The sequence below is a fragment of the Oncorhynchus mykiss genome, chromosome 4 (genome assembly GCF_057628025.1).
Source record: "Oncorhynchus mykiss isolate SJ-2025 chromosome 4, ASM5762802v1, whole genome shotgun sequence".
Classification (NCBI taxonomy): Eukaryota; Metazoa; Chordata; class Actinopteri; order Salmoniformes; family Salmonidae; genus Oncorhynchus; species Oncorhynchus mykiss.
The window spans coordinates 29,655,264-29,681,371 of record NC_143025.1 but is presented as its reverse complement, the minus strand read 5'-3'; the positions used below and the strand labels follow the sequence as shown (position 1 = coordinate 29,681,371).

General features: G+C 47.0%; 3 protein-coding genes and 1 long non-coding RNA gene across 53 annotated transcripts in view; 2 read left to right on the top strand and 2 right to left on the bottom strand.

Moving 5' to 3' along the window:
- The window catches only part of LOC110521657 (protein furry homolog-like), a 94,045-nt gene extending 75,594 nt beyond the window's left edge, over nucleotides 1-18,451 (top strand). For 22 of the 50 annotated variants that reach the window (XM_090231815.1, XM_090231817.1, XM_090231816.1 and 19 more), the window contains 18 exons: nucleotides 65-333; nucleotides 571-711; nucleotides 2,085-2,285; nucleotides 2,591-2,752; nucleotides 2,846-2,944; nucleotides 3,051-3,227; nucleotides 3,975-4,187; nucleotides 5,241-5,408; nucleotides 7,332-7,660; nucleotides 7,837-7,914; nucleotides 9,210-9,417; nucleotides 9,508-9,657; nucleotides 9,933-10,031; nucleotides 11,273-11,341; nucleotides 12,475-12,492; nucleotides 15,095-15,205; nucleotides 16,273-16,466; nucleotides 16,588-18,451. In XM_090231815.1, the coding sequence (XP_090087941.1) occupies nucleotides 65-333; nucleotides 571-711; nucleotides 2,085-2,285; nucleotides 2,591-2,752; nucleotides 2,846-2,944; nucleotides 3,051-3,227; nucleotides 3,975-4,187; nucleotides 5,241-5,408; nucleotides 7,332-7,660; nucleotides 7,837-7,914; nucleotides 9,210-9,417; nucleotides 9,508-9,657; nucleotides 9,933-10,031; nucleotides 11,273-11,341; nucleotides 12,475-12,492; nucleotides 15,095-15,205; nucleotides 16,273-16,466; nucleotides 16,588-16,831 (2,930 nt within the window). In that variant the 3' untranslated portion in view covers nucleotides 16,832-18,451. The remainder of the gene's footprint in view (nucleotides 1-64; nucleotides 334-570; nucleotides 712-2,084; nucleotides 2,286-2,590; nucleotides 2,753-2,845; nucleotides 2,945-3,050; nucleotides 3,228-3,974; nucleotides 4,188-5,240; nucleotides 5,409-7,331; nucleotides 7,661-7,836; nucleotides 7,915-9,209; nucleotides 9,418-9,507; nucleotides 9,658-9,932; nucleotides 10,032-11,272; nucleotides 11,342-12,474; nucleotides 12,493-15,094; nucleotides 15,206-16,272; nucleotides 16,467-16,587) is intronic. The other 28 variants (XM_090231799.1, XM_090231797.1, XM_090231801.1 and 25 more) reach the window with 12 other exon arrangements.
- Nucleotides 18,452-18,656: 205 nt separating this feature from the next.
- Nucleotides 18,657-20,200, bottom strand: LOC100136720 (zygote arrest 1). Its single transcript, NM_001124681.1, is given in 4 exon segments — nucleotides 18,657-18,990; nucleotides 19,093-19,167; nucleotides 19,257-19,349; nucleotides 19,508-20,200. Coding segments are annotated over 4 exon segments (1,002 nt in total). The 5' UTR covers nucleotides 20,198-20,200; the 3' UTR covers nucleotides 18,657-18,846.
- Nucleotides 20,201-20,358: 158 nt separating this feature from the next.
- LOC110521658 (putative sodium/bile acid cotransporter 4) lies at nucleotides 20,359-23,749 on the bottom strand. Its single transcript, XM_021599387.3, has 3 exons — nucleotides 23,053-23,749; nucleotides 22,354-22,564; nucleotides 20,359-21,534 (listed from the first exon to the last, which is right to left on the bottom strand). Exons 1-3 carry the CDS (start codon nucleotides 23,598-23,600, stop codon nucleotides 21,007-21,009), a joined length of 1,287 nt encoding a protein of 428 aa, XP_021455062.3. The 5' UTR covers nucleotides 23,601-23,749; the 3' UTR covers nucleotides 20,359-21,006.
- Nucleotides 23,750-24,936: 1,187 nt separating this feature from the next.
- LOC149983977 (uncharacterized) lies at nucleotides 24,937-25,619 on the top strand. Its single transcript, XR_016495201.1, has 2 exons — nucleotides 24,937-25,159; nucleotides 25,579-25,619. It is a non-coding gene; the product is annotated as an uncharacterized LOC149983977 (long non-coding RNA).
- The last annotated feature ends 489 nt before the right edge of the window (nucleotides 25,620-26,108 follow it).

The window sequence follows — 26,108 nt, the reverse complement described above, 5'->3', positions numbered from 1 at the left end:
TGTGTTAGCTCGGGCGATCTAGATTCACTTGATCCTGATGTCATCTGTTGCCGTCTCTTTGTAGGTTTTCCTCTGAACATCCTGTGCCTGCTGCCTCACCTCATCCAGCACTTTGACAGCCCCACTCCGTTCTGCAAGGAGACGGCGGATAAGATAGCCAAGGTGTGTGCCGAGGAGAAGTCCGCCACGCTGTCAAACCTGGCCCACATGATGAGCCTGTACAGCGCACACAGCTACTCCAGAGACTGCGCCAACTGGATCAACGTGGTGTGTCGTTACCTGCACGACGCCTTCGCTGAGATCACATTCAATCTGGTCACATACCTGGCCGAGGTAAGCACCCGCAACACCAGGCTTTCATAGAAGTAATGAGGAGAATCAAAGCTAGCAACTTATTACGTAATCCGTCTACATTACACCCACTGGTTAACCTCCGTTTACAGGAGCTTGTGTTTTTTTATTATGGCAAGTCAGCAGTTGATTGTTGATCAGCTGGTAATCAGATGTCCAACATCTAACCCATGATAGCTGCTGTTAGCCTGTTCCTTACCCTTCCCCTCTCATCCCCAGTTGCTGGAGAAAGGCCTACCCAGCATGCAGCAATCCCTGCTGCAGATCATCTACAGCCTGCTGAGTCACATTGACCTGTCGGCTGCACCCGTCAAACAGTTCAACCTGGAGATCATGAAGATCATCGGAAAATATGTCCAGGTGAGACCTGGTTTCGCCCTTTAGGTTCCAGCTCAACACTCTGACACTGTTTAGGCCTCATCTCGGAGAGGTTTGAGGAGAATGAGCGGGAATTGGCTGATACAGGAATAGAGCTGCCTGACGCAATGTACTGTATGTGTCACATGGCTCTTTCATTTCAGCAGATACAGCCTTTGGTGTGTAAGAGAGTGAATATGTGAGGGAGAAAGCAAGAATGACTCACTCTCTACAGAGTGACACACTTGAAGATTTAAAGCAGGTCATGGATCTCAGGCCATTTGGACATAGTCAGCCAGCCAAGGCTCTTTATAGAAGAGCCTTTTACCAGCCCTGACCCCTGGGCTTGAACTGCTCTTCAGTTAGAGCTGCAGCTGGCCTGACTACCACTCCTACCCTCCCCCACCCAGCCTCAGGACATTTCTCCACTCACCGACCTCCACAGCAGTGTGTGCTTTTGTACAAGTGGATTCTTTTGTTAGTATGTTTGAATAAAGACTGTTAATTCAGACCGAGTTCTTTCAAGGCTGCTTGTAAGGGTTGTCAGCCTGGTCTGAGTAGGACCGAATATGCTGACCCTCAACACAGGGGCCCCACAGGGGTGTGTGCTTATTTCCCTCCTGTACTCCCTGTTCACCCACGGCTGCGTGGTCATCGTTAGACTCCAGCCTCCAAAGCCATAGATTGTTCTCTCTGCTTCCGCACGGCAAGCAGTACCAGTGCATCAAGTCAGACACCAACAGGCTCCTGAACAGCTTCTATCCCCAAGCCATAAGACTGCTAAATATCTAACAGAATGGCTATGTTGTGATTTTGATACTGTTTCTATGCAAACTCACAGGACTCTATGCACTCACGCATAACATGCCCACACATTTATACTGACTCTACACACGCACACACACACACACACTTACTCACATGCAATCATAATTTACGCTGCTGCTACTCTGTTTATCATACATCCTGATGCCTGGTCACCTTACCCCTATACATATCCACCTCTTTCACTCCAGTATCCCTACACATTGTAAATATGGTATTGGAACTGACCCACTATATAGCTTCTTACTTTTGCGTGTTCTTATTTTTATTTGTCATGTTTTTGTTCTACCTTGTTATTTTTTGTATTGTTAGTACTATATTGATTACTGCATTGTTGGGTTTCAAGCTTTCATGAAAGGCATTTCACTGTACTTGTGTACGTGACATGATAACTTGAATTAGAAAATGTCATACAGTATCATAGGAGCACTGAAAGACAATATATTTCTTAACTTTCCCTATAACTGAGGTGTCCTCCTAAAACCATTTTTAAATTCTCTCTCCTATTGACAATCTAACCAACACCACCTCTGTTCCTGTGCATTCCCCAGAGCCCGTACTGGAAGGAGGCCCAGAACATCCTGAAGCTGGTGGTGTCTCGGTCGGCCAGCCTGGTGGTGCCAGACGAGGTGCAGCGCTCCTACAGCACCGAGTCCTCTGGATCCCCAGAGATCGCCTTCACTCGCATCTTCAACAACTCCTCTAAGGAGCTGCCCGGCAAGACGCTGGACTTCCACTTTGACATCTCAGAGGTGAGGTCTTGCCTGCTCTATGTGTAAATGGATGTTTTTAAACTGTTGTGCTTTGTGTGTTATGTTGTAACATGTTTTTGTGTGAAACTGTAAATGCTGCTAAAACGTCAAAACAAAGAAGTACCTTTCTCAGACATCTGTCCTGAGCTAGGTCCTTGTTATCTTTTCGTCCTTCTCTGATTGATTGTTTTTTTCACTCTTTCCATGTTTCTCTCACTCGTCTTTTACCTTCATCCCCTACCATTTATCAGAAAATAATCAGACCTGTGTAATCCAGATGAACTGGTTTAACCTTTGACCCCCAGACGCCCATCATAGGGCATAAGTACGGGGACCAGCGCACAGCTGCAGGGCGGAATGGGAAACCGCAAGTCATCGCTGTGACCCGGAGCACGTCCTCCACTTCCTCTGGATCCAACTCCAACGGCCTGGTGCCTGTCAGCTGGAAGAGGCCCCAACTCTCTCAGGTACTTTCAGCCACGGGATATGTTACGACGTGGTTTGATATGTTTAACGTTGGAATGTCTCATGAATTTTTGGTTTATGTTGTCTTATTTCAGAGGAGAACCAGAGAGAAGCTCATGAACGTTCTCTCTCTGTGTGGTCCTGAGTCTGGCGTTCCCAAGAATCCTTCTGTAAGACACCTGGCATGTCAAACTGTGAGCGAGCAGGACTAGTGATCAACTTCAACAAAACATATCCTATCCCTCCATGTGCTTTAATTTGTACATGTTTACCATAACTGTACTCTCTGTCTGTGTTTAGGTGGTGTTCTCATCCAACGAGGACCTGGACTCAGGTGACCAGCAGACCAGTCTGATCCCCACGGTGGAGGAGGTGGTGAGGGAGGAGGACCTGCAGGGAGAGGATGCAGGAAGTGAGCAGCAGTTTGGAGTCTTCAAGGACTTTGATTTCCTGGACGTGGAACTGGAAGATGCTGAGGTGAGGGGTGATTTACGGTACACTAGGATAAGTCATCTGTACACACACACACACACACACACCTGTCTTGTATATAATCATTTGCAATAGTCTCTCTGCTGTTGCATCATTTTAGATCATGTCGTTGATGGGTGACAATAAATGGTTTCATTCAGTGTGTGTGATTGTGGACTCGTGCACTCAAGTACGTGTGTGTGTGTGTGTGTGTGTGTCTCGGTATGACTTTTCGTCCATGTTGTCCTCTAACTGTCCCTACTGCCAACTCTTCCTAACTCACTTTGTTACCTTTCCTCCTTTCCCGCCACAAGGAGTTGCAGGTAAGTTTTGGGCCAGCAAGAGCTGCTCTCCTCAGTGCCCCGGTGGCCCTCTGTCAGTCCATGTGATTGTCACCCTGTAGAAGCACCTGTTTTGTCAGTCTAGAAACAGACAGCCAATGAAGCATGCCACAAATACTTTGTGTTTCATGATTGATGTCGTCTGCACTTTGTCCTGATTTTCCTCCTCTTGTGCTTTTATTTAGTTTGTCTTTAAAGTTCTGCAGCTCTATGTCCGAAGTGATTAGGGTCAAAGCCTTGGAGAAAAGGCGTTGTTTCCTCCCCTTCCCATTACTGCAAACACAGCTCTTTTAGATGTGGCATGTTAGTGACGTACTTCTGGTTTCTTGTGCTGTTGTCATCCATCCACATCTTCGACAGATATCTCACACTTCAGTTAGTTCTACTGGTATCTGACTGTTGTTTCCTGTAGGGGGAGAGCATGGACAACTTTAACTGGGGCGTGCGCCGGCGCTCCCTGGACAGCATGGACAAGGGGGAGGGAGACGGGGACACGCCGTCCCTGCAGGAGTGCCAGTACACCGGGAGCACGCCCAGCCTCAACCTCACCAACCAGGAGGACACGGACGAGTCATCTGAGGAGGAGGTACTGAGCGCTAGCCAGATTCTCACCCGCTCTGGCCTCGTAAGTCTCACCCACCACCAGGGTGCCCCCGTCCCCCTCCCGCCCCCCTCCCGTCCCCATGCTCCTCACACAGCCCGTTGGCATGGTGTGTGTGTGTCCGCTGAGCAGAGCTATTGCAGAGCTGCTACCTTACCCGGTTTGCCCTGGGGCTAGATGCTTGCTTCCGCTGGTAACAGTCACTATTTCCCTCTCTACCCTCCTTCACCCCAATCCTAGATGCTCTACCCTAATTTTACCCACAAACCAGTACCCCCCTTCCCCCAGAAGTTTGTTTTTAGGTAAGTAAAGTAGAGACCCAAACACTGTACTTCTAAGAATCAGTCCAGCTTTCTGATATGTTAAAGGTCACAGACATAACATATGGGAATCAATGAACTAACTGGGAGATTAGTTACAATAAAGTGAAACTCGAGTCCATAGCATGCCATGGCAAAAACGTATGTAGTCAAGTTACACCTGGCAGAAAATGAACAGCATGTTCCTTTGTGAGCATGAACCCAATATCGTTTTAACCCCCAAACCTCTGGCTGCCTTTCTCTAACGTCTCTTTGCTTTGCTATAAAAAAAATATATATATATCTTCCCAGGGTGTTATCGACAATATGCTGTTATTCCTGGAGCTGCTCTTCAGTCTGTGCTGTCTTCTTAGTCCTCCTTTGCTCTTGATAGTGCACTGTGAGACTGATCCTCTAGTGGCCCTTGGGCCCAAACACGGCTTTGTAGTAACTTTTAAACAATGCTACCATGAGCATGCAGCATGTCATTCGCAGACGGAGTCATGTAAGAATATATACTTTTTCGAATAACAAGAATGTTTTGTAAGGATGCCTGGAACATAGCAGATTTTTTATTACTGGTAAACGTCTTACTCTTGTATGCAAAAAAGAAACTTGCATGTTGAACAATAGAAACTTAACAGTATACTATCAGATGTCCTGGAGACTCGGAGCAGAGGAGACCAGATAATATATAGAGTTTGGAGGTTTGATTTATTTACTATCTAATTCCAAATGGAAAAGTTGAACCGTTCTTTGCGTCCGTCTCTCACTCCAGATGAACAGTGACTCGGCTACGGACGATGCCACGTCCAACCACGTGGACTCTCTGCAGGAGTCATCCAGCAGTGCCTTGACAGAGGAGACCACGGCCCTGCTGCCCCGCCAGGACAGCACTGCACTGGAGATGCCCCGCTCTGACTCAAACAGCAGTCAGCTGCCTGAGGTGCGACCAATCGGGAGAAATAAATCGGGGTGCTCCGGTTCTTTCTAGCGCCTTATCTTCTTCTTTTAACCACTTTCTACCTCTGCTGGGCTCTCTGTCAGTCATGTTTTTTTCACGCAGAGGGTTGGTGGCCACCTCCTCTCTCTCCGCCTGCCTCTAGGGAGAGTGCTGTACCTGGGGTGCAGTGGGCTGGCTCTTGTCCTGCCTGTTCCCTGGACAGGGCCGTAAGGGGTGCTCTCTTTGTTCACATCTCCTTCCGTCTCATCTCTTTCTCTCTGCTTGTCGCGCTGCTCGGGGCTTGTGGGTGTTGTGGTGGGCTGGCTCTTGCTTTCTCTGATTTAGCTGGTTTGTGGTTCTTGCTTGTGTAATTGGGGGGGACGAGATCATCGTCAATGCTCACCTCAGGCTAGCCGAAACGGTTCACCTCTCAATTTGGAACCTGAACATTCAAAACAAAACCCCTCGTTAAATACGTGCTGCGCATTGGACACCAGCGGGGCAGACCCATATGTGAGTATGAGCTAGTTCAGCCGGCTACGCTAGAGAGCATTGTGACACGACACAGACATGCGTTAGATATAACCAGTGAGGACAGTTCACCAGGGAACACGGTTAGGGAACCCATAATCACTAACAGCTTCCATTAGTCCATTTTATCTCTGCCACTACTACACCCCCCCAATAATGTGAATAAAGATTCCCTGTGAGCCCCTACTGCCCCTGCCCGTACCCATCAGCTCAAGGACATCTCCTCATGATAGGCCCAGCTCTTAGTGTAATGAGCCCCAGATAAAACCATCGATTCTCTTGCTCATCCCCTCCACGACGGCCCGGACGGCCACCCACTCCTAAAAGCTTTCTGTAATGAAGCCATCGTGCCTCGGGGACGCTCTGGCAGCCTGCCACCTTCTCCTCTCTGTTCCTTAGACCCTTAAATGGAGGGAAACGAGGCACAGACAGAACACGTCCATTTCAATTACATGTTCTAGACCCCCGTTCCGTGGACGTGTCTTCCATGAACACAGTTGACTTGTAGTGTTTCCTGTCTAATGACGCACACTGTGGTTTAATGCAGGTAACTGCCACCGCAGAGCAGTTTGTCATTGTCAGTCGGGTAACAATGTGGCGTTGTGTTCAAACGTCACGTTTTATGGTCTTCTGTAGCTAGTCATTTAGTGTGAGCCATAAATCGGTAGTTTATGATCCATCCGTATGGGTTAGAAGGCATAGGGCAGGGGAGGACGGCTCATAATAATGAATGGAGGGAATTGTATCAGACACAGGGAAACCAGGTGTTTTGTGGGAGACCATTCCATTTATTCCGTTCAAGCCATTACCATGAGCCCGTCCTCCCCATTTTTAGATTTTTTTAAGTGACACCCCTGACATAAGTGCAACACTAGATTGATTTTGGCCCTATTTCTTTAGCGTGTTCCCTTTCTCTAGAAAAACACCAAGTTACAGTATGAGCTTTTTAAAGTGAACATCAATCTCTTGAATTATGCTGACCGTGACCTCTATTTTCTTGAATGTTATAAAATGAGATTAAGCCAGTAATGTTTTTGTCAGGAATAGATAAAGGTTAAGTAGATCAGTGGTTCCTACCCAGGGTTACTGGGAGCCCTGGGGGTACATGGCCAAGACACAGGGGGATTCTTGAGAAGACCCACCAGACCATAAACTCACTGGGGAAATGAGGGGGTACTTCAGGGGTACTCCAGGCAGAGCAAAATTCAGTTGATGGTACAATAAGCAAAAAAAAAACTGTTGGCAACCACTGAAGTAACTCTTAGGGAGACTTTTAGAAGGGCTGTCATGCCAACCAACCGGTTCTGTAAGGTCTCGAGAGAGAATGTATCTTTGTATAATGATGTAGTGAGTGTGTATATCTGACCACCTGAGCTCCCCCTGCTGGCTGTTTAGGATGGGGTGAGCATGACGGCGGCAGATGAGCTGAGCAGCAGCGTGAGCACGGACACGGGGTTTGGCAGCAGTGCCCCCCCTCTGCCCCCTGAGCTGTGTGACCTCACCGACTCCCACTACGACCTGGACCCGGCCCCCCCTCTCCCACCGGCCATAGACACCCCGCCGGGGTCCCTCTGTGAAGAGAGGGACTCCCTCACAGCCATGCCTCTACCCCCCATCCTAGACAGCCCCTGTGGCTCTGTGTGTGAGGAGGACGTGACGCTGGCACTGAAGGAGCTTGACGACCGCTGTGAGGAGGAGGAGGCTGACTTCTCCGACATGTCCAGGTAAGTCTACTGACTTTACTGACCAGTATCAGAGGACCTGTATGAGTGGCCATATGTGCGGTGGTTGTGGCCTCTAGTCAGATATCTGTTTGTCGTCGGGTGTATATTGTTGGCAGGTATCATTGATCCCGTCTCTAGATTGTCATCCTGTTTTACATTTGCATACCTGTTTTCAGTTCAGACTTGCATGCGGCGAAGCGGAATCTGGGGGGAGTGAGTCAACAACCAGAGTATTGCTGGCATCAATATCTCAGGTGCCACGTACTGCTGACGTGCCCTTGAGCAAGGCACTTAACCCCTTAACCTGCTCCAGGGGCACTGCTCTGCAGCTGTGTTGCTCCCAACCTGTTTTGTGTGTGTGTGTGGGTCTTCGTATCATGACAGCAAGTATTGTATGTGCGTTCTGTGTTTGCCCAAGTAATTGATCAAGTGGGCGGCTGAGTGTGTCGTGTCGGGGCTGCCTGGCGCCTCTGCGATTTCCCTGGTCTTATGAACTGCTGTAATTGGTGAGCTCATCTCTGGCTCTTCTCCTACGCGGGCAGGGCTGGTAGTGGAGCTGGGGCTGGGCTGGAGAGGCGGGCATCTCTCTGAAGGTGGGCCAGCTCTGGCTCCTCTCTTTCCTTTTAATATACACACGCTCATCAAGGTGGACCAACTCCGTCTTAACGGAGTTAAGTTACTGATCACAGTACAGCCACATACCAACTCTATTCAACTACCAGAGATGTAGAAACCACGTATACACTTCTTGCTTGCTCATTCAGTACACAAGTACTTGAATTAATTTCCCCCATTTCCAAAACTCAGGCAGTTTGATTGATCGCTAGAGGGAATGGCAGTGCTCCTAATGATCCTCCCCCGGAAAACAGAGGGGCTCTGCTGTGTGTGTTTGTGCGCCAACAAGAAAGCTTAACTCGGCAGGAGGTGTTGCGCTGCCTGCTGTGAGATTGGGGCCTTGGTGTGTGTGTGTGTGTGTGTGTGTGTGTGTCAGATGCTGGGCTCAGATAGAGCTCTGCTTTGCATTCCTGTGTGGTACGGTGCCGTGTGCTAGGCAGGCTAGTGCAGCTAGCAGAGAGACTCAGTGTTACTGTGCTGCAGGGAGAGAGAGAGACTGTGTTACTGTGCTGCAGGGAGAGAGAGAGACTGTGTTACTGTGCTGCAGAGAGAGAGAGAGGGAGTTAAGGTGAGGATGAGAACGAAGTCTGTGTCCTCCACAGCGCTCGGCAGCGCAGGCATCAGATACTTCTACTCGGTCTGCTTCGTCAGGCTGTTCGGTCCCACAGGCCTGTGAGTATCCGTGTGTGTGTGGTTGTGTTAAGATGGTAGGAGAGCCATGTATTCTCTTTGCTCTGTAGTAGAGCTCTGCAAAAGAAACACTGCAGCAGAAACATCTGCAGAGGGAGAGGGGAGGAGGCGAGAGACGGAAGTGTGAGGTTGTTTTGGTTGCAGTCAGAGCGAGGGTGTATGTGTTTGTGCATTCAGAATTGGGTGAATCCTGTGTGTGTGTCAGTGGTACTAAGACAGACCCTGTGTGTTTGTCTGTTCTCAGTCAGGATGAGGGCGATCAAGATGGTTTCTCAGAGGTCCAGGCCTCTCCGCCCCCCTCACCCTTCCTCTCCGCCATCCTGGCAGCTTTCCAGCCCGTTGCCTATGACGACGAGGAGGACGCCTGGCGTTGCCATGTCAACCAGATGTTGTCGGACACGGATGGGTCCTCTGCTGTGTACACCTTCCACGTGTTCTCCCGGCTATTTAAGGTGAAAGCGTGGAATATGTTTAGTTGTATGTTTTGTATATATTTGTGTGTGTTCGCTCTGTTGAGTGTGTTATTGTCTTGGTGTCTGCAGAGCACGCAGAGGAAGTTTGGCGACATCACCCACTCGTCAGTGCGTTTCCTAGGAGAGCGGCTGCAGCGAATGGGGAACCAGTTCCTCAGCTCCCTAGAGGTCATGACCTCTCACTCCCAGTGCCCCACGGTGCTGCTGGACGCTGAGACGGTGAGTCTGCGCCTGCTAACCCAGAGATGACCACTTCCTTAATGTGAAGTTATGTTGCATCATTTCTCTGGTTGGGAATCATGACGAAGCTAACTGTAGCATGCTTGTCGGTAAGATATTTTTAGCGACAGCAGCAGTTGTATAATCAGACGTACTTGTTACGCAGTGCAAATGCACTTGGCCTATACTGCAGGGAGTTGACACACTCATGTGATGTTGTATTGTGTAGTTGGTTGTGTCCTGCAGTTGGTTAACGCGTCTGGTCTGTGTCGTAGTTGGTGTCATGTGGACTGCTGGAGACTCTGAAGTTTAGTGTGCTGGAGTTGCAGGAGCACCTGGACACCTACAACGGCAAAAGAGAGGCGGCTGAGGAGGTGAGCTTTCCCCGTTCATCACCATGTACATCTAATCGTTACACACTCGTCCCTATCTACAGTACTCTGACCTCTAGTTTCCTAAACCCTCAGACCACGCAATCACACATCCTTATTCTATGGCTAATTATCATAGCACATATCTGTCTGCAGACCGGCCCTGCACCAGAACACTGAGTGGCACTTCAATGGCCTCTCATTTATAGTGAGGAAAACCTGAAGGCTCAATGAGCTATCCGATTACGCCTCATTTCACCTCCAGCCCAGCTCAGGGAGGAAGAGGCTGAGGGAACAGAACCGAGACAATGAGCTGTCCGATTTACGCCTCATTTCACCTCCAGCCCAGCTCAGGGAGGAAGAGGCTGAGGGAACAGAACCGAGACAATGAGCTGTCCGATTACGCCTCATTTCACCTCCAGCCCAGCTCAGGGAGGAAGAGGCTGAGGGAACAGAACCGAGACAATGAGCTGTCCGATTTACGCCTCATTTCACCTCCAGCCCAGCTCAGGGAGGAAGAGGCTGAGGGAACAGAACCGAGACAATGAGCTGTCCGATTACGCCTCATTTCACCTCCAGCCCAGCTCAGGGAGGAAGAGGCTGAGGGAACAGAACCGAGACAATGAGCTGTCCGATTACGCCTCATTTCACCTCCAGCCCAGCTCAGGGAGGAAGAGGCTGAGGGAACAGAACCGAGACAATGAGCTGTCCGATTACGCCTCATTTCACCTCCAGCCCAGCTCAGGGAGGAAGAGGCTGAGGGAACAGAACCGAGACAATGAGCTGAGTCATAAGGAGATAAATGTCGGCTGTCGCTTGTCGTCGGGTCAGCCATTGAATCACAGGAGGATACGAGTGGATTTGGCGTCCGTTAGCGTCCTCATTGCTAGCGACATCCTCTGCTGACGGGCTAAAAATATTCTCTGGCGCTCCTAAATCAGTTAGAGGGTTGGACAGGAGGGAGGGAGGAAGGAGAGATGGAGGGGGGGGGGTAAAGAGGACAGATGAGATTGATAGAGAGGGCTCCAGGATGCAGGGGCGCTAATTGAATGAGACGGGTGCAGTTCCTGGAGGATTGGTCTCCACCCCCCTGCACTGGAACCAACCCTCTTTAATTCGCTAAGTACAGCACTCTTATTAAATCTACCCCCCACCTGACCCCTGCACAAACACACACTCGTCGAAAGAAAAAAGACAATTTCATGACGTATTCTCTCCCTCCCTCCCTCATCCCATTCACACAGTGGCTGGAGAACTGCAGGAAGACGTTTCGTGACAAAGATGGCAACCAACAACCCAACACTCAAGCCCAGGTATGACTAACCCACACATCTGAACACAGCAACTTTTCGTCTTTCAGGAAATGTGACGACAGTCTGAGTGCCTTTTCTAACACAGTCAAACAGTCGATACGCATGATAACACGCCTGTTTGAGAACAAAAAAATGTTTCAGAGAAAATCTTTACGCGTCAAAGCTAATTCATCTCCCCTCGTCCTCAACACCATATTTTAACATCCCACCAGCTCAGTGATATAATCACTACTGAACTGTCCACTGGTCCTGAAGCCAGTATTACTTCAGCTCATCATGGTAGATGTAGCTGATCTGAGGACAGCTGAGAACCTCTACCGTGCGGTCTCCTCCTGTACTCTGACACCGCTGCTGGAGGTTCTAGATGTATTGCCTCTTTGCTTGCCCCCCCCCCTTTCAGGTCAGAGGACATGCTTGGCTGTGAAAAATGACCTATTACAGACTAAAGCTCTGTTGTACTCTCATCAGCAGAGAGGCACATACTCATTCGCTGCTCTCTTCTACTTAATTCTCTCTTCTCCCCCTCTTGGCTCTCTCTTCTCCCCCTCTTGGCTCTCTCTTCGCCCCCTCTTGGCTCTCTCTTCTCCCCCTCTTGGCTCTCTCTTCTCCCCCTCTTGGCTCTCTCTTCTCCCCCTCTTGGCTCTCTCTTCTCCCCCTCTTGGCTCTCTCTTCTCCCCCTCTTGGCTCTCTCTTCTCCTCCTCTTGGCTCTCTCTTCTCCTCCTCTTGGCTCTCTCTTCTCCCCCTCTTGGCTCTCTCTTCTCCCCCTCTTGGCTCTCTCTTCTCCCCCTCTTGGCTCTCTCTTCTCCCCCTCTTGGCTCTCTCTTCTCCCCCTCTTGGCTCTCTCTTCTCCCCCTCTTGGCTCTCTGTCTATATCCTGCTCTCTGTTTTCCATCTCTGTATTTATACACTGCTTTGACTTGAACACACTGATCCTAGACCAGCTAATGTGCGCTGTGTTATCTGAGAACCACTGTTGGGAATGGGCGTTATGATGGAGGGGTTGTTACCCCTCCCCTCCTCGTCTGTCAGGTCACTGTATCAGGGTTGCGATGTGAAGGCTCACTAATTCTTGGTCTTTCTCTCTTCCTGTTTTGTTTGTTTGTTTTTGTGACCTGCTCACCCTCTTGCTTAGCAAATGGAAAAACTAGCAGTAAGTGGTTCTCTAAGTATTCTAGACTCCAATATAATCATGATGTCCGGACTACACACTGACCATCTCATCCCTCTCCTGCCGCAGTCGTCAACCAACCAAGGCCTGGGCCCTCCCACTCTGACTCCACCTCTCTCTCATATATCTAAATAATTTCCCCAAGCCTACTGTTTCTCATCATTGGCATGTATGCAGATATATGCTCTACTTTTGGCTTCGCCTTGGCTGAATAATCTTGTCAATGTCTTAACCCCTCCCTCATCCCTACTGATTTACACAGCAGATGTAAAATTGCGCAAATGAAATCATGATTGTGGTAGTTGTCTGCCTGATTTGAGAGGGGGGGTGTTGCCCTGGGTTACGGGGAGGGGAAGAGGATGGGGAGAGAGCTGTGAAGCCATGTTTAGTCTACCTTCATTTTGCATGCTTATTGCACCATTTCCATATCTGTTCAAATTCCCATTCTCTTCCATGTTTCCTGCATTAGAGAGAATGTTTTGATCATTCCAGTAACATATTTGGTCGGTTTAGCTCTGTGGTTGGACGGACCTTATCCATAAGGGTCGTGACACAGGTGGTGATGGTCTTTGTATAACCCAGTCCTCCATGGCTAATAATGATGCCGACCTCTGATTGGTTAGTAGCTAGTTAATAGGGCTAGACTGTAACCTAGGCCTCGTCGGTTCTCTTTAGGGCAGGGGTCTCCAACAAGTCAATTACAGCCCACTGATGAGTAGCTCGCCAAACAATTCTGAAAATACACTGTATATGCAAGAGTATGTGCACACACCCCTTCAAATTAGTTGATTTGGCTATTTCAGTCACTTCCGTTGCTGATAGGTGTATAACATCGGGCACATCGGCATGCAATCTCCATAGACAAACATTGGCAGTAGAATGGCCTTACTGAAGAGCTCAGTGACTTTCAACGTGGCACCGTCATAGAATGCCACCTTTCCAACAAGTCAGTTCGTCAAATTTCTGCCCTGCTAGAGCTGCCCCGGTAAACTGCTGTTATTGTGAAGTAGAAGCGTCTAGGAGCAACAATGGCTCAGCTGCGAAGTGGTAGGCCACACAAGCTCACAGAACGGGAGTGCTGAAGTGCGTAATGTGTAAAAAATATATATATATAATAATTGTGGGTACTCAGTTGCAAACTGCCTCTAGAAGCACAATAACGGTTAGTCGGGAGCTTCATGAAATGGCTGTCCATGGCCGAGCATCCGCACACAAGCCTAAGATCACCATGTGCAATGCCAAGCGTTGGCTGGAGTGGTGTAAAGCTCACCGCCATTGGACTCTGGAGCAGTGGAAACGCGTTCTCTGGAGTGATGAATCACGCTTTACCATCTGGCAGACCAACTGACAAATCGAGGTTTGGCAGATGCCAGGAGAATGGAACCTGCCCAAATGCATAGTGCCATCTGTTAAGTTTGGTGGAGAAGGAATAATGGTCTGGGGCTGTTTTTCATGGTTCAGGCCCCTTAGTTCCAGTGAAGGGAAATTTAAAGCTACAGCACACAGTGACATTCTAGATGATTCTGTGCTTCCAACTTTGTGGCAACAGCATGACAATGCCCCCATGCACAAAGCGAGGACCATACAGGAATGGCTTGTCTAGACCGGTGTGGAAGAACTTGTCTGGCCTACACAGAGCCTTGACCTCAACCCCATCTAACACCTTTGGGATGAATTGGAATACAGACTGTGAGCCAGGCCTAATCTCCCAACATCAGTGCCCGTCTTCACTAATACTCTTGTGGCTGAATGGAAGCAAGTCCCCGCAGCAATGTTCCAACATCTAGTGGAAACCCTTCCCATAAGAGTGAAGGCTGTTATTGGAGCAAAGGTGGGACCAACTCCATATTAATGACCATGATTTTGGAATGAGCTGTTCAACGAGCAGGTGTCCACATACTTTTGCACATACATGCCATTTTCACGCGTTCCGCCGCAAACTGTCATAAACAAATCTCACTAGTATCAGACACCGCAAGCTCCCAGCTACTATCTAACCAACGCAACATTGAAAATGTCTCAATTAAATGTTGTCTGGCATAAGTATATCATGAAGTACTGTATATCATTTGTATCTGTTATTTGCAAACATTGTCATGAAATGAGCAGCAGCAGTACAGAACCATCACTAAACTGGCACATTGGAAATCGCACTAGATGCGCAAGTAAAGGGGAATTACACTTTTTTTCCCTCCAGACCCCCCCCCCAAAAAAAGGTCTTCTGATGTGATTTAAGCATTGACATCGATGCAGAACATCAATTTAAGAGTGGGAAATATTTGTATATTAAGACTACTTTGTCTTGTACACTAAGGACTCGGGGAAGAGCTGCGGGGGGAGAAGAGAAGAAAGTGCCTATTTGAAAGCTCAAAATAAGTAGCTTGCAACGTTTATTTTTTTTTAAAAAGTAACTCATGGTAGAAAAGGTTGGAGACCCCTGCTGTAGGGACGTCGCTCCGTGCCTTGTTAACCCTTTCATCTCCTCCCCCGTTAGTCTCTAACCCAGGATATCCGTCCGTCTGATCATGTGACCATTATGACCTGGTGTGGCTGGTGTGTTACTGTCTCTGCTCTCTCTCTGTAGGAGTTGGAGCTGTGTCGCAGGCTCTACAAACTGCACTTCCAGCTGCTGCTGCTCTTCCAGGCCTACTGCAAACTCATCAGTCATGTGGACACCATCAAGAGAGAGGCAGAGGTGAGACAGAGCAAGGGGTTTGCCCCCAAACACTTTACTCAACAGGGCCTGTGTGGTGGGACACTCCATGTGGGTGGTACAGAAGGGCAGCATGAATACAGTTCTAGGCTGTGTTAATAGGGGTTAGTTGTGTCATTTATTTACAAGCCAAAAAGAAACATCGCTCGTCACCCACTCAAGCACACTTGAGTGTTTCACGTCACACGCACCATTGTGTATGCTAGGTCAACACAGAGAGGGTGTGTTCGTTGATTTCCCTTCCCCAATGAGCTCTTTAATTGGACTTCAGGTTGGTTTCAGGAAAGCTTGAGACATTGAAGCCCCCTACATCTTCCCACATCTTCCCTGAAAGGAAAACAAGCAGTGACAACGCACACGCTCAATTAAACTCACTTGCTTCCTGTGTATATACACTGAGTGTACAAAACATTAGGAACACCTGCTCTTTCCATGACAGACTGACCAGGTAAATTCAAGTTAAAGCTATGATCTCTTATTGATGTCACTTTGTAAATCCACTCCAATCAGTGTAGATGAAGGGGATGAGACTGGTTAAAGAAGGATTTTTAAGCCTTGAGACATGGATTGTGTGTGCCTGCCATTCAGTGGGTGAATGGGCAAGCTTATGCTTTTTGGAATGAAAGATACTGTAACGGCAAAAGTCGATCTGTAAAGTCATGAGCCGCTTTTGTAGATGACAATATACAAATGTGCCCCGGAGAAAAGATATAAACATTATCCAAGATACCTCCACGTATATGCTCTTTCTCTCACGCGCTCGCACACAATTTTGCCGACCAGACATACAAGCACTAAGACATAGTGACAGTCAGGCACTCTCTTAGTCCCTATCTAGTGGTTCTGCTGCTGTCTAGCCCTGCTGTCTTATGGCTTTTTACTTGAGATAAATCTCATTAAATCCCCTGAATGAGAGTGAATCATTTCTCACATGGAGAGATGAGGTCAGATATTTCAATTAATCACATTGCTTCATTGACTTTCTAGACAAGTCTTGCACGTGCCCAAATACACGTGAGATTATCTGACCTTTTTTGCGTGTCTCCAAGGTGACCAACATGTCAGAAGAGCTGGCCATCCTTGAGAGCTGTTTGAAGCAGGTGGAGTCAGGGGTTGATGGACAGGAGGATGTGGGCGTGTCGGATGCTTCCCAGACCAGTACGGAGACAGCCATCCAATCACTGATTGAGACCCTGAGAGCCAGAGACTTCGGCTCTGCCCTCACACAGGTCAAAACCTTCAGGTAAAGAAACAAAGGACTACATCTTTTCTACCCTACACCTATTCCTCGATGTATAGACTACACAGGCATGTGTCTAGTCTTCTGTCCTGATGCTCTCTTCCTCCTCCCTCTCCTCCACTAGGTCTCTGTGGCCTAACGACATCTTTGGGAACGAGTCAGACGACGCGGTCCAGACACTCCTGCACATCTACTTCCGTCACCAGACGCTGGGCCAGACAGGCTGCCTGGCTGTGGTGGGGCCCAGCAGGGACCTGTCCCAGGCCAGCGGGCGCCTCATGGAGCTCAACCTGCAGATCAGAGAGGCTCTGAGCCAGGCCCAAACCTGCCAGGCCCCCCAGACCACATTGGTCAGCACTGGACTGTGAGCCTTCAGGCCCAAAGACTGGACTGGACTAGTCTAGACTAGACTGGACTGCAGTAGACCTCTCCTGTACCACTCACAGCTTCCATCTGCTCTGGAGGCTGGGGAGACAGTGACGTGTGTTTGGGGAGGACAGAAGAGACTCCACCTAATAAGGGCTAAAGGATGTGTGGGAATAGCTGTGACTCATATTAATATATATTACATATATAAAATACTTTAAAAGCTCGTATCTGTTTTCCCAGAATAAGCCACCTTGCCAAATTCAGCTGCAATAAGTTGGGGTATTATGTGACTGGTGAAGACTGGCCCAGGAGCGAGAAGTAGGAAGGAGACAATGGGGATGATGATGCTAAACTGGAAGCGTTTTGGCGGAAATTACCTGATGGGTCTCCCATATTGGCCAGTTGCCTCCTCAGCCCCAGTCAGGAGACTGGTTGGGGTTTGAGGTTCGGTCAGGGAGATGTGGTGTTCTTGTAGCAGAGAAGTTGGAGCATGGGCGCCTTGGGAGTCGGTCCGGAAGGAAACCGGATGGCTTTGTGAGAGGACAGGGCAGTCCTTGTCAAGATTCATAAACAAACACAAAAACAGTTTTCAAAAGCATGCTTGAAAGAGAGAAGCACTGCAATAATATTTTTTGAGAAATGTACTATTTTTTATTAGAGCTAACATCCTAGGTTGTAAATGTTAGGGTATTTAACATGTAATTGTAATCCTAGGGGAGCTATGTCTCCCTTCCCTTAGGGACTGGAAAAATATAAATTGATCTGTTTATTCACCTGCGTTGGAGACTAGCATCATCTTCAGCAGGTCTTCTAATGAAACTCACTCTGTAACCAAATAAGTAGCTGCCTGTAGAGACTTTAGGCTGTGTGGTATATATTCTTGTATACACAAATGCATATAATTGCACAGAAGTGCAGACTGGCTACAACTCATTATGTAAACATTAACTTATTTTACTCTGTATATATTTTAGAAAATGTAAAACCATTATTTTCCCCTTGTACTTTTGTTGCACTGTTAGGATGTATGAAGCTGATGTGAGAAAGATAGCTGATAGTCACTAATGACCCACTCCACTATTATAATCCTGTCACACCAACTTTAACATTTCCCCAAGGTTGGCCTGCGGGTCAGTAAATTGGAACTGTTTAAAGGCGCTAGCTAGCATAGATTCTGCTTCCTGTTGGACTGCCACAGCCCAACCAAGCCCAGTCCTATGCATTCCTTCTCTCCACTGTGATCTCCATGTTGGCCCTGGAACAGGCTCCTCTAAAAAGACATGAGGGGAAACTGAGGCCTGTGTTTATCCATGTTGGCTGCAGACAGCTGCACTGATGGTGTGCCACAGCCCTGTGTTCTGAGGGGAAACTGCTGCCATTAAGGCTCTGCTTATGCTTCTGAAAAGGCACTGCTTGATGTCAGTGTTGCAGGAAACTTGTCATGGCACATTGTAAACGATCACTGTACTCATTCCTCACAGAACTTGTCTGTTGCATTTGAATGCTGATCTTAATTTAACAGATTTTCCTGGAAAATTGTAGGGATGCATTACCAATATACTTTTTTTGTCATCTCACATACCAAGCCTTCTCTCTGGATAAATAAAAACTTGATTGAATGTTTCAGACTATTGTTATTTAAAGGCCCATTGAAAAATCAAACCAGACAGTCCTAGCAAAATTACATCTGCATTGAGCTCCAGTAACCTCACTCAATGGCTGGCTAGTCAGGCTGTCCTCAGTAACAGGTCATGTGCATAGTGATTAGCATCTGAACCACTGACAAGCCATGCTAGACAGGGAGAGATAAATGCCAGAGAATGTAGACTGCTGAGTATTGCCACTTTATTTCACATTCAGAAGTGTTTTCCTGCTATCATAATGAAAATAAAGGCATAACAGAAAATAATGAAATCCAAAAGTATTCTCCTCCAGCCCAGAGCCTCTTTAAATGTGCACAGGGGCTTCTCTGGGCTGCAGGACTTAGATGTGACAGTTCATGTGCAGGTTCCTGCTAGATGATGTACTTGAAACTGAAGGTGCGGTCACAGGAGAGCCGCTTGCCCTTACACCTGCCACACAGATCCTGTCTGTGGGGGCGTTTGGGGTCAATGTGGCGAGGGGTCACTTCGCACACGCAGCGTGACTTGTTGCAAGTCTGTGGAGACAGAGGACATGGTTAAGTGGAGGACCCAAGTTTAGTGTCAAGTCATGATTTGTCAGTTTAACAACGTATAGTACAGAAGCCTAGATCCTTAACCTGGCAGGTGATGTCCTCGACCCGGTAAGGATTGAAGGACTTCTGGCACGTTCTACAGAACTGCTTGAAGTAGACCTGAAACGGAGACAGCACTTGATAAGAGGCACTACCAGAGTAGCAGCAGTAGTCATAGGCCAGGGATTGAATGGACCAGTTTACTATACCTTGCTCGTTCCTTGGACGCACCAAACATATGCGCTCTCCCAACGCAGGTTGCAGTCTCTGCAGTGATAGTACCCATACTTCTGCTCCAGAAACTAGGAAGGCATCGAGTCTAGTCAGAATGCGAATTACATAGAGCATCTTGGTCTAGACGGCCACTACACAGCCACCTTTACAATTACTCACATGTCAAATGTTTATTTTGAGTCTTTCAGACTGGCCGACTAAACTACTGTCAGCGTTTGGGGCTCACCTGAAACCTCACGCGGGTCTTGACTTCCGATCCATCCTGATCGGCTTTGACATCCTCGGTCGTAACTGACCGGTCAGTCTTCTTACTAGTTTTTTTACCTGGCCCAGTCTTTTCGTCCTTTGCCTTTTCTGTTCTGTCCTCCGCAGACTTCTCGCCTTTATTCTTTTTCCCGGCCTTCACGGTTTCAGGTGGGTCACCGGTTTGTGCTTCACTCGGTCCCCCTTTGTCGTCTTCTAGAAAATATGCAAGTCTCCTAGAAGCTACAGGCGAGTAGACAGCCAGTGTGCGAGGGTAGAGCACGCCTCCCACCGAGCTGCCTGGACTACCCGCAGGGCTACCGGGTGCCTGGGCCTCCTGTTTCCTCTTGCGCAAAGCGTCTCGCTTTCCGGTCATGAGAGTCCTTGGGCCGAGGGAGCACTGCACGGAGACATCCTTCTTCGGGTTGACCTGCACAGCGACATCTTTGGTATTTGCTTTCCGTAGCCTCGGTGTAAGATTGGGGTTTATTTGAGACAGGATGGATTTAAGTTGCGCGCGCTGGTGGTTATCAAAATAGTCCTCAGTAGCCACATAGTTGGACAAATAATTGTTTCTCCAGCCCGCACCTTTTGGTTTGGGATACCTGCCAGAATAAGGGTTGTAAGATGAATAGAAATAACTGTCGATCGACTCGTCTACATATGTAGCCATTTTTTCTCAGCCAACTTGGGTTATTTGGTTTACCGATTTAAATAGATTGACGAGACACGATTTCATTAATTGTACGCAGGTGTGGCAGTCCTCCTAAATTGGCCTCCAAGACCAATCCGCAAATATAACGGAACTCCGCAAGATTACAGAATGCAGAAGTGTCAGTAGATATTTTATTTTTCCTATATCATATATATTTTAATATACATTGATAAACATATACACAATTGTATATTTTACAGACGGGTTGTCATCGTACATATATGGTGATATGGAGTAGTTAGGTTTTGTTGAAGAATTGTACTGCATGATTTTTCTTCTTGAACTGAAACTATAGGCACCAAAACATGTACCCTTCGACTTGAATACTTGCTTTGAATGCAAAACAATCATTGACAATGTTAGCTATGTAGCTCATGATCATGTTTGACTTTACAAGCAAGTGAGATGATACATTTGGTAAACCGCTGTTGTCCTGCATCAGTGATGCGAGAGTGGATGAATATATTTTATGAAATCCATTTTCACAGCCATTTTGATTCATACACAAGATGTTGAAGTAAGCTCAGATATGTTTTTTTACTTCTATGAACCTGTTCATAATTGTTTTTATGGTCTTATCAATTGCTTCACATATATTTTGGATCATTCTCTCACTTCATAAATAGTTGCAGTCTTCTGTCCTGTCATGAGACACACCCATAGAGTTTCTGCCCTGCGGGATTTTTTTTGATAGTGACGTCATGAGCGGACCTGAACGTCTTTATGCGCCACTCCGCCCATGGTGGGCCGTCGTCGTCTCATGCCCACTAAACAGGAGTAGAGTCCGGACAAGGCTCCAGCATGATGAGATTTGGGTCACTCGTGGTGACCGCCCCGTAAGAAGTGTCAAAACCCATATCCTCGTCTTCAAACCTATTATATCCAATATCTCTGTTGTCCCCTGGTGGGATTGTGTCTGGTTTGTGTAGAACCTCTTTCCTGTACATCCGGTAGGCCAGGATGATGATGCCGGCCTCGGCGGCCTGGAAGAGGGCGTAGAGCAGAGGGAACATATACATGCCCCCCATCAGCTGTGGTGGGAAGGCCATCTTCAGGATGGCTGTGCAGAGCTGCACGTTCTGGCACCCGGTCTCCAGGGACACGGTCCTGCGGATGTTGGGCGGGAGATCAAAGAGGGTGGCCAGGCCGTAGCCTGCAGCGTAGCCACAGGCAGGCATCAGGACAGCTACCACGTAGACAGACGGAGGGATGGTGGCCAGCAGCTCTGGCCCCAACATGGCCCCCGTCATGATGAACAGCATCACCAGGGTCACCAGCAGAGACCACAGAGACAACTGGGGAAACAAACAGCACGGAATCAACACAGGTTTTATGACATCGACATTCTCTACATCCAGGTTGTTTTAGAAGGGTAGAGGGAAGAAACAATGGACGCATTTTCAGGATATTCAAACAGAACCAGTATTATTAAGGAGCAAGGGAAAGCTACAAGTGAGCAAGGTCCACTTGAATCGATGTTGTTTCTTGCATCCTTTCCCCTCTGTGTATCTATCATCCAGTTCTATGACTCTGTCACACATTTCGTGCCCCTCCCTCTCCTGTCTGAGCTGCCTTTAGATACATTAATGTGAAAGGGAGGGGCAGAGGGGCTCTCCCTGACAGTACTCTGCATCTGATGTCACTGTGCAATGTGAGCAGGCTTTGTCGGCACTAAAAGCTAGACATAGAAAAATGACTCAATGGGTACAATGTCACACTAGTGATTATAAAGTCAAAAGATCCACAATTGACTTTTACAAAAATGTTGATTTATTTTACTAGCAAAACTACCCTGTTTAATCATAAAATGTACTATTTTAGTCTTGTATGTCATTCTTAATGTGACACTTAGAATCAGGAAGTAATTGAGGTAATCTTACATTTGTATTCTTTATATAGTACCTAGGTCTAATACATTTTATTGATGAATTTCGTGTAATATCATATTTCTAAACTAAACTATAGAAAGGAAAAGGGCAAAGGAATATAACAAACCAGCTTTTCACTGTCTGTCTAAAATATGTGCCAAGTGCTCTCAATCTCACAATGAACCAGTCAACCCATCTCCAAACCTTCCTCTATACCGGACCGTTATTTGAGGCTGCCCTGTATACCTTTAAAACGATGTCCGCCGCCCGGTTGTAACGGTACCGGAGCACGACCCCCAGGCCAATTGGGATGAGAGTGCTACAGAGGGTGAGGATGATCGCGCCGAACGGCATCAGGTTGACCACCGGGGTGTTGATCCAGGCGCGGCTATATATCCACAGACATAGAGGCATCAGAACCAGCGCTAGGACCGTGGAGGAAATGGTCATGATGATGCTGAAAAGAGAAAGACAAAAGTGAATCACACCATCACATTAACTTTATTCGAGTCCCCAAAAGCAGAGTGACCAGTACATTAATATTACTTTTTAGAATGGTGGACGAATATTAAGTGATGGGTCCTCAAATAATGGCATCATGTTCTATTTAATAAATTAAGATGTGTTCAAATCCAACTTTTTTGAAAATCTGGACCACAAGTCCCAACAGTATGCTATGCTGGAGATACGACTGTGCGTAAAATTCAATTTTAATTATCATGCGTAAAATTCTACCAATATGCGTAAAATCCAAGTAATAGCCTACGTGTGCCTAAACTTCGAGTTATAGGCATCGTGAATAAAGTGCAATAACAGACAATGTATCAATTAATATAGGTTTAGTTTTCCATTCATCCAAGTAGGCTATACATTGAGATCATTTTATTTGCGTTTTATAGTCCACTTGGAAAGGTGGGAGATAGTTGTATTCGTTCCTTTAGTTACCTCAGATTCATCTCCCCGTTCACTAATAACGACATGATGTTGGATAGGTTTCCTCCTGGACAGCAGCCACACAGTAGCACGGCCATAGCCGCCACATCGTCGAGAGAGAATGCCAAAGCAAGCAGGAAGGCGACCAGGGGCATGATAACAAACTGGCACACTAGCGCCAGCAGAACCCCGATGGGTCTGCGGATATGTTCCCCAAGCTGACTCACATCTACCGTACACCCTAGGCCCAGCATGGTGAAGCACAAGACAATCCCTACAAACACATTGATTCCGTGACTTAGCGGGGAATCCCAAAAAGCAACCACCAAGTGAGCAGGTTCCGTCGGTGGCAGCTTAGCCCGAAGCCCAGCAGCAAACGCAGTCCTTAGAGTGTTGACTTTCAGAGATACCGGGTCGTTCGTTACGCGTAATTCTGTCATGGCGAGCTCATCTGTGAACCCTTCGTAGAGTCGGGAGATGGTGTCATTCATGGTGAAGTTGAGGAATTCTGTTAGGCCAGCAGTTGGAACATCAGTGACCACCACGCTTGAGTTCTCCATCGCCTTACCAGGGTACAGATGCTCTCCACAGTCGGTGTCCACCTGAAGGTGTCAGTGCGTAAACTGTGGTCCCCTAGCGGTGCATCGTCATTGCGCGCTGTCACCAATGACAGAGGAATAAACTCGAGGCTCAAAGTGTTAGAGAATGCGGTGCATCAGAGCATTTCTCCGTTTTAAACACAGACCATGAGACCCACATAGTGACGTTTGGGGCCACGGATTGGCTCACAGCTGACACGCGCGCCAGCATTCCAGAAAGACGCAAATTGCTCAAGGCGGGGGAGTCTGCTCATCATCTCTGGAGAATTCATATCAGGGGTGATGGGCTCGATCACCCCTACAGGCTTTTATCTTGAGCTCGTGCACAGGAGAAAACGCCTTTATTCATCGCATTGGAAATGTATATCACTCACAGTTTTCTCTAATGTGTTATAGTATATTAAAATATGTATCGGGTTGGAACACCTAATTTGGGTAATATTACTTTCGAAAAATACATCCATATTTTGAATAAGTGCCTGGCTGTAGTTTACTGTGACAAGCGCACAGTTCTAATGACTTGAAATGTTTAGGTTGAGTAGGCAAACAGGGAAACTGGGATGCTCTTTATATACATTCATTAACCGCGGGCACGTTTCTTTTCTTCTCTGTGCTATTTCTATCTTTCGTGAATTGGATTGACAGTTTTGAGGTAATCACCATAAACCTGCGTACGTCTCACAGAGTTATTTGTGGGCGTTATCTCACAGATCTTTCTGAATCGGACTGACCTGCTGTTTTCATACTGGCCACTTCCAAGTCATGCCATTAAACGAATGAAACCATTCATTAAATGACAATTCCCGGTTAGAGAGGACCATCTTTCCCCGCCAGATCAATCCAGCATGGGTGTCTGAAAGTGGGCGTGCGAAATAAGTGGGAGGATCAACATAAGTGGGTGTATGGAAACATAACAGCTAATTGGGCAGATTGGTTGCCACTCAAGACAGTTTTGTGTGGCTGCTTGCGGCTTCCTTGTAGTGTTTTAGTTAAACCGGTTAGGATAATTCATGCGGGCGGTTAGGAGAACTAACATAGCAGGTTATGAGAATTAACGTGGCAGCAGTGACCACTGCAGGGCAGGTGGGGCAAAAAAAATAAAATATAATAATATAAATATATATATACACATATATATATATATATATATATATATATATACACACACACATATATATATATATATATATATATATATATATATATATATATTACATGTATTGCATGTTATTTTGACATTAATATGTGTCACATATCAGTTTGTAAACAATGTACTTTGTGCTGCCATCCTGTTAGAATGGTAACAGATTATTTTATTACAATGGTTCAATTGGATTTTCATTGTGTTCAATGGTGTTATTTGCCCCCTAGTGGATGTTTCTGGTACTTAGAAAGACTACGCAAACAGGAAGTAGAGAATTTGTTCTGCACGCATAGAAGCAGCTACAAACAACGCTACGGTGCAGGTCTTTCAATGTAGTTATTTCTTGTCACGCTTCAGCCTTGGAAAATATTTGTTTGTAAATTCGATTCAAGCATTTAGTTAATGATTATAATCTTGTTATTGATAGATTTGCTTACATATCAATGTTGGTTGCATTTACTCACAAATTGCAATGCCTTTCATGTATGTCGTTAGCTGTATTACTTTGCTCGTGCGTCATGCAAACGAATTGTAAAATATACAATACTGTAGTTTTGTTACTGTTCCTAGTGTAATGTGCTTTGTTATTCTACATAAATGGTTGTACATTATTAGAGTAATGAAAGGAGCCAATTACCATATGAGTAACAATTAGCTATATGGTTTGGCATCATGCCAGATGCATGGTACCTTAGCGCGTGCTTTGTATTTATGCAACTTCAAATGTATAATGTACAGCTACAGTGTTTCGGTGTGAATTGAATACTAAAGTATATTATTTTCTGTATTTTGCAGTTTCACAACATAAACGTTTTCAATATATTCATTCAAGAAAAGTCACGCCTTGGGAGTTTTATTGAAGACTTAGTTGTTAGCTATCTGTCTAGTTTTGCATGGGAACGCAACTCAAGGGCAGAATATACTTTTTTAAAATCATTGAGTTAAAAATGCAGCAAACAAAGAGTAAGGCAGCTCCAAAATGTTGGCGTTTCAGCCTAACCCGGTGCTTTCTGTGGTGGTGGGGCAGCCTCATTCAAAACAACTGGGAACTGGGTAAATCTCAAACTCCAGTGAGTCCAAGACAAATGGGAACTTGGAAAAAAACGACCTCTGACTGAGGAAAATACGTTTTGAACGGTCATCCAACTCAGAATTCCAACTCGGCAACTCTGACCTCGCCTCCCGAGTGGCGTAGTGGTCTAAGGCACCGCAGTGCTAGCTGTGCCGCCAGAGATTCTGGATCCGAGTCCAGGCTTTGTCACAGCCGGCCGAGACCAGGAGACCCATGGGGCAGAGCACAATTGGCCCAGCATCGTCCAGGTTAG

Bases quoted from the DNA above. Each gene is read 5' to 3' on its own strand.
- LOC110521658 (XM_021599387.3), bottom strand. From the start codon at position 23,600: ATGGAGAACTCAAGCGTGGTGGTCACTGATGTTCCAACTGCTGGCCTA. The intron at 22,565-23,052 runs GTAACTAAAGGA...TTCTCTTTTCAG, and splicing joins AACGGGGAGATGAATCTGAG to CATCATCATGACCATTTCCT. The intron at 21,535-22,353 runs GTATACAGGGCA...TTGTTTCCCCAG, and splicing joins CGGCGGACATCGTTTTAAAG to TTGTCTCTGTGGTCTCTGCT.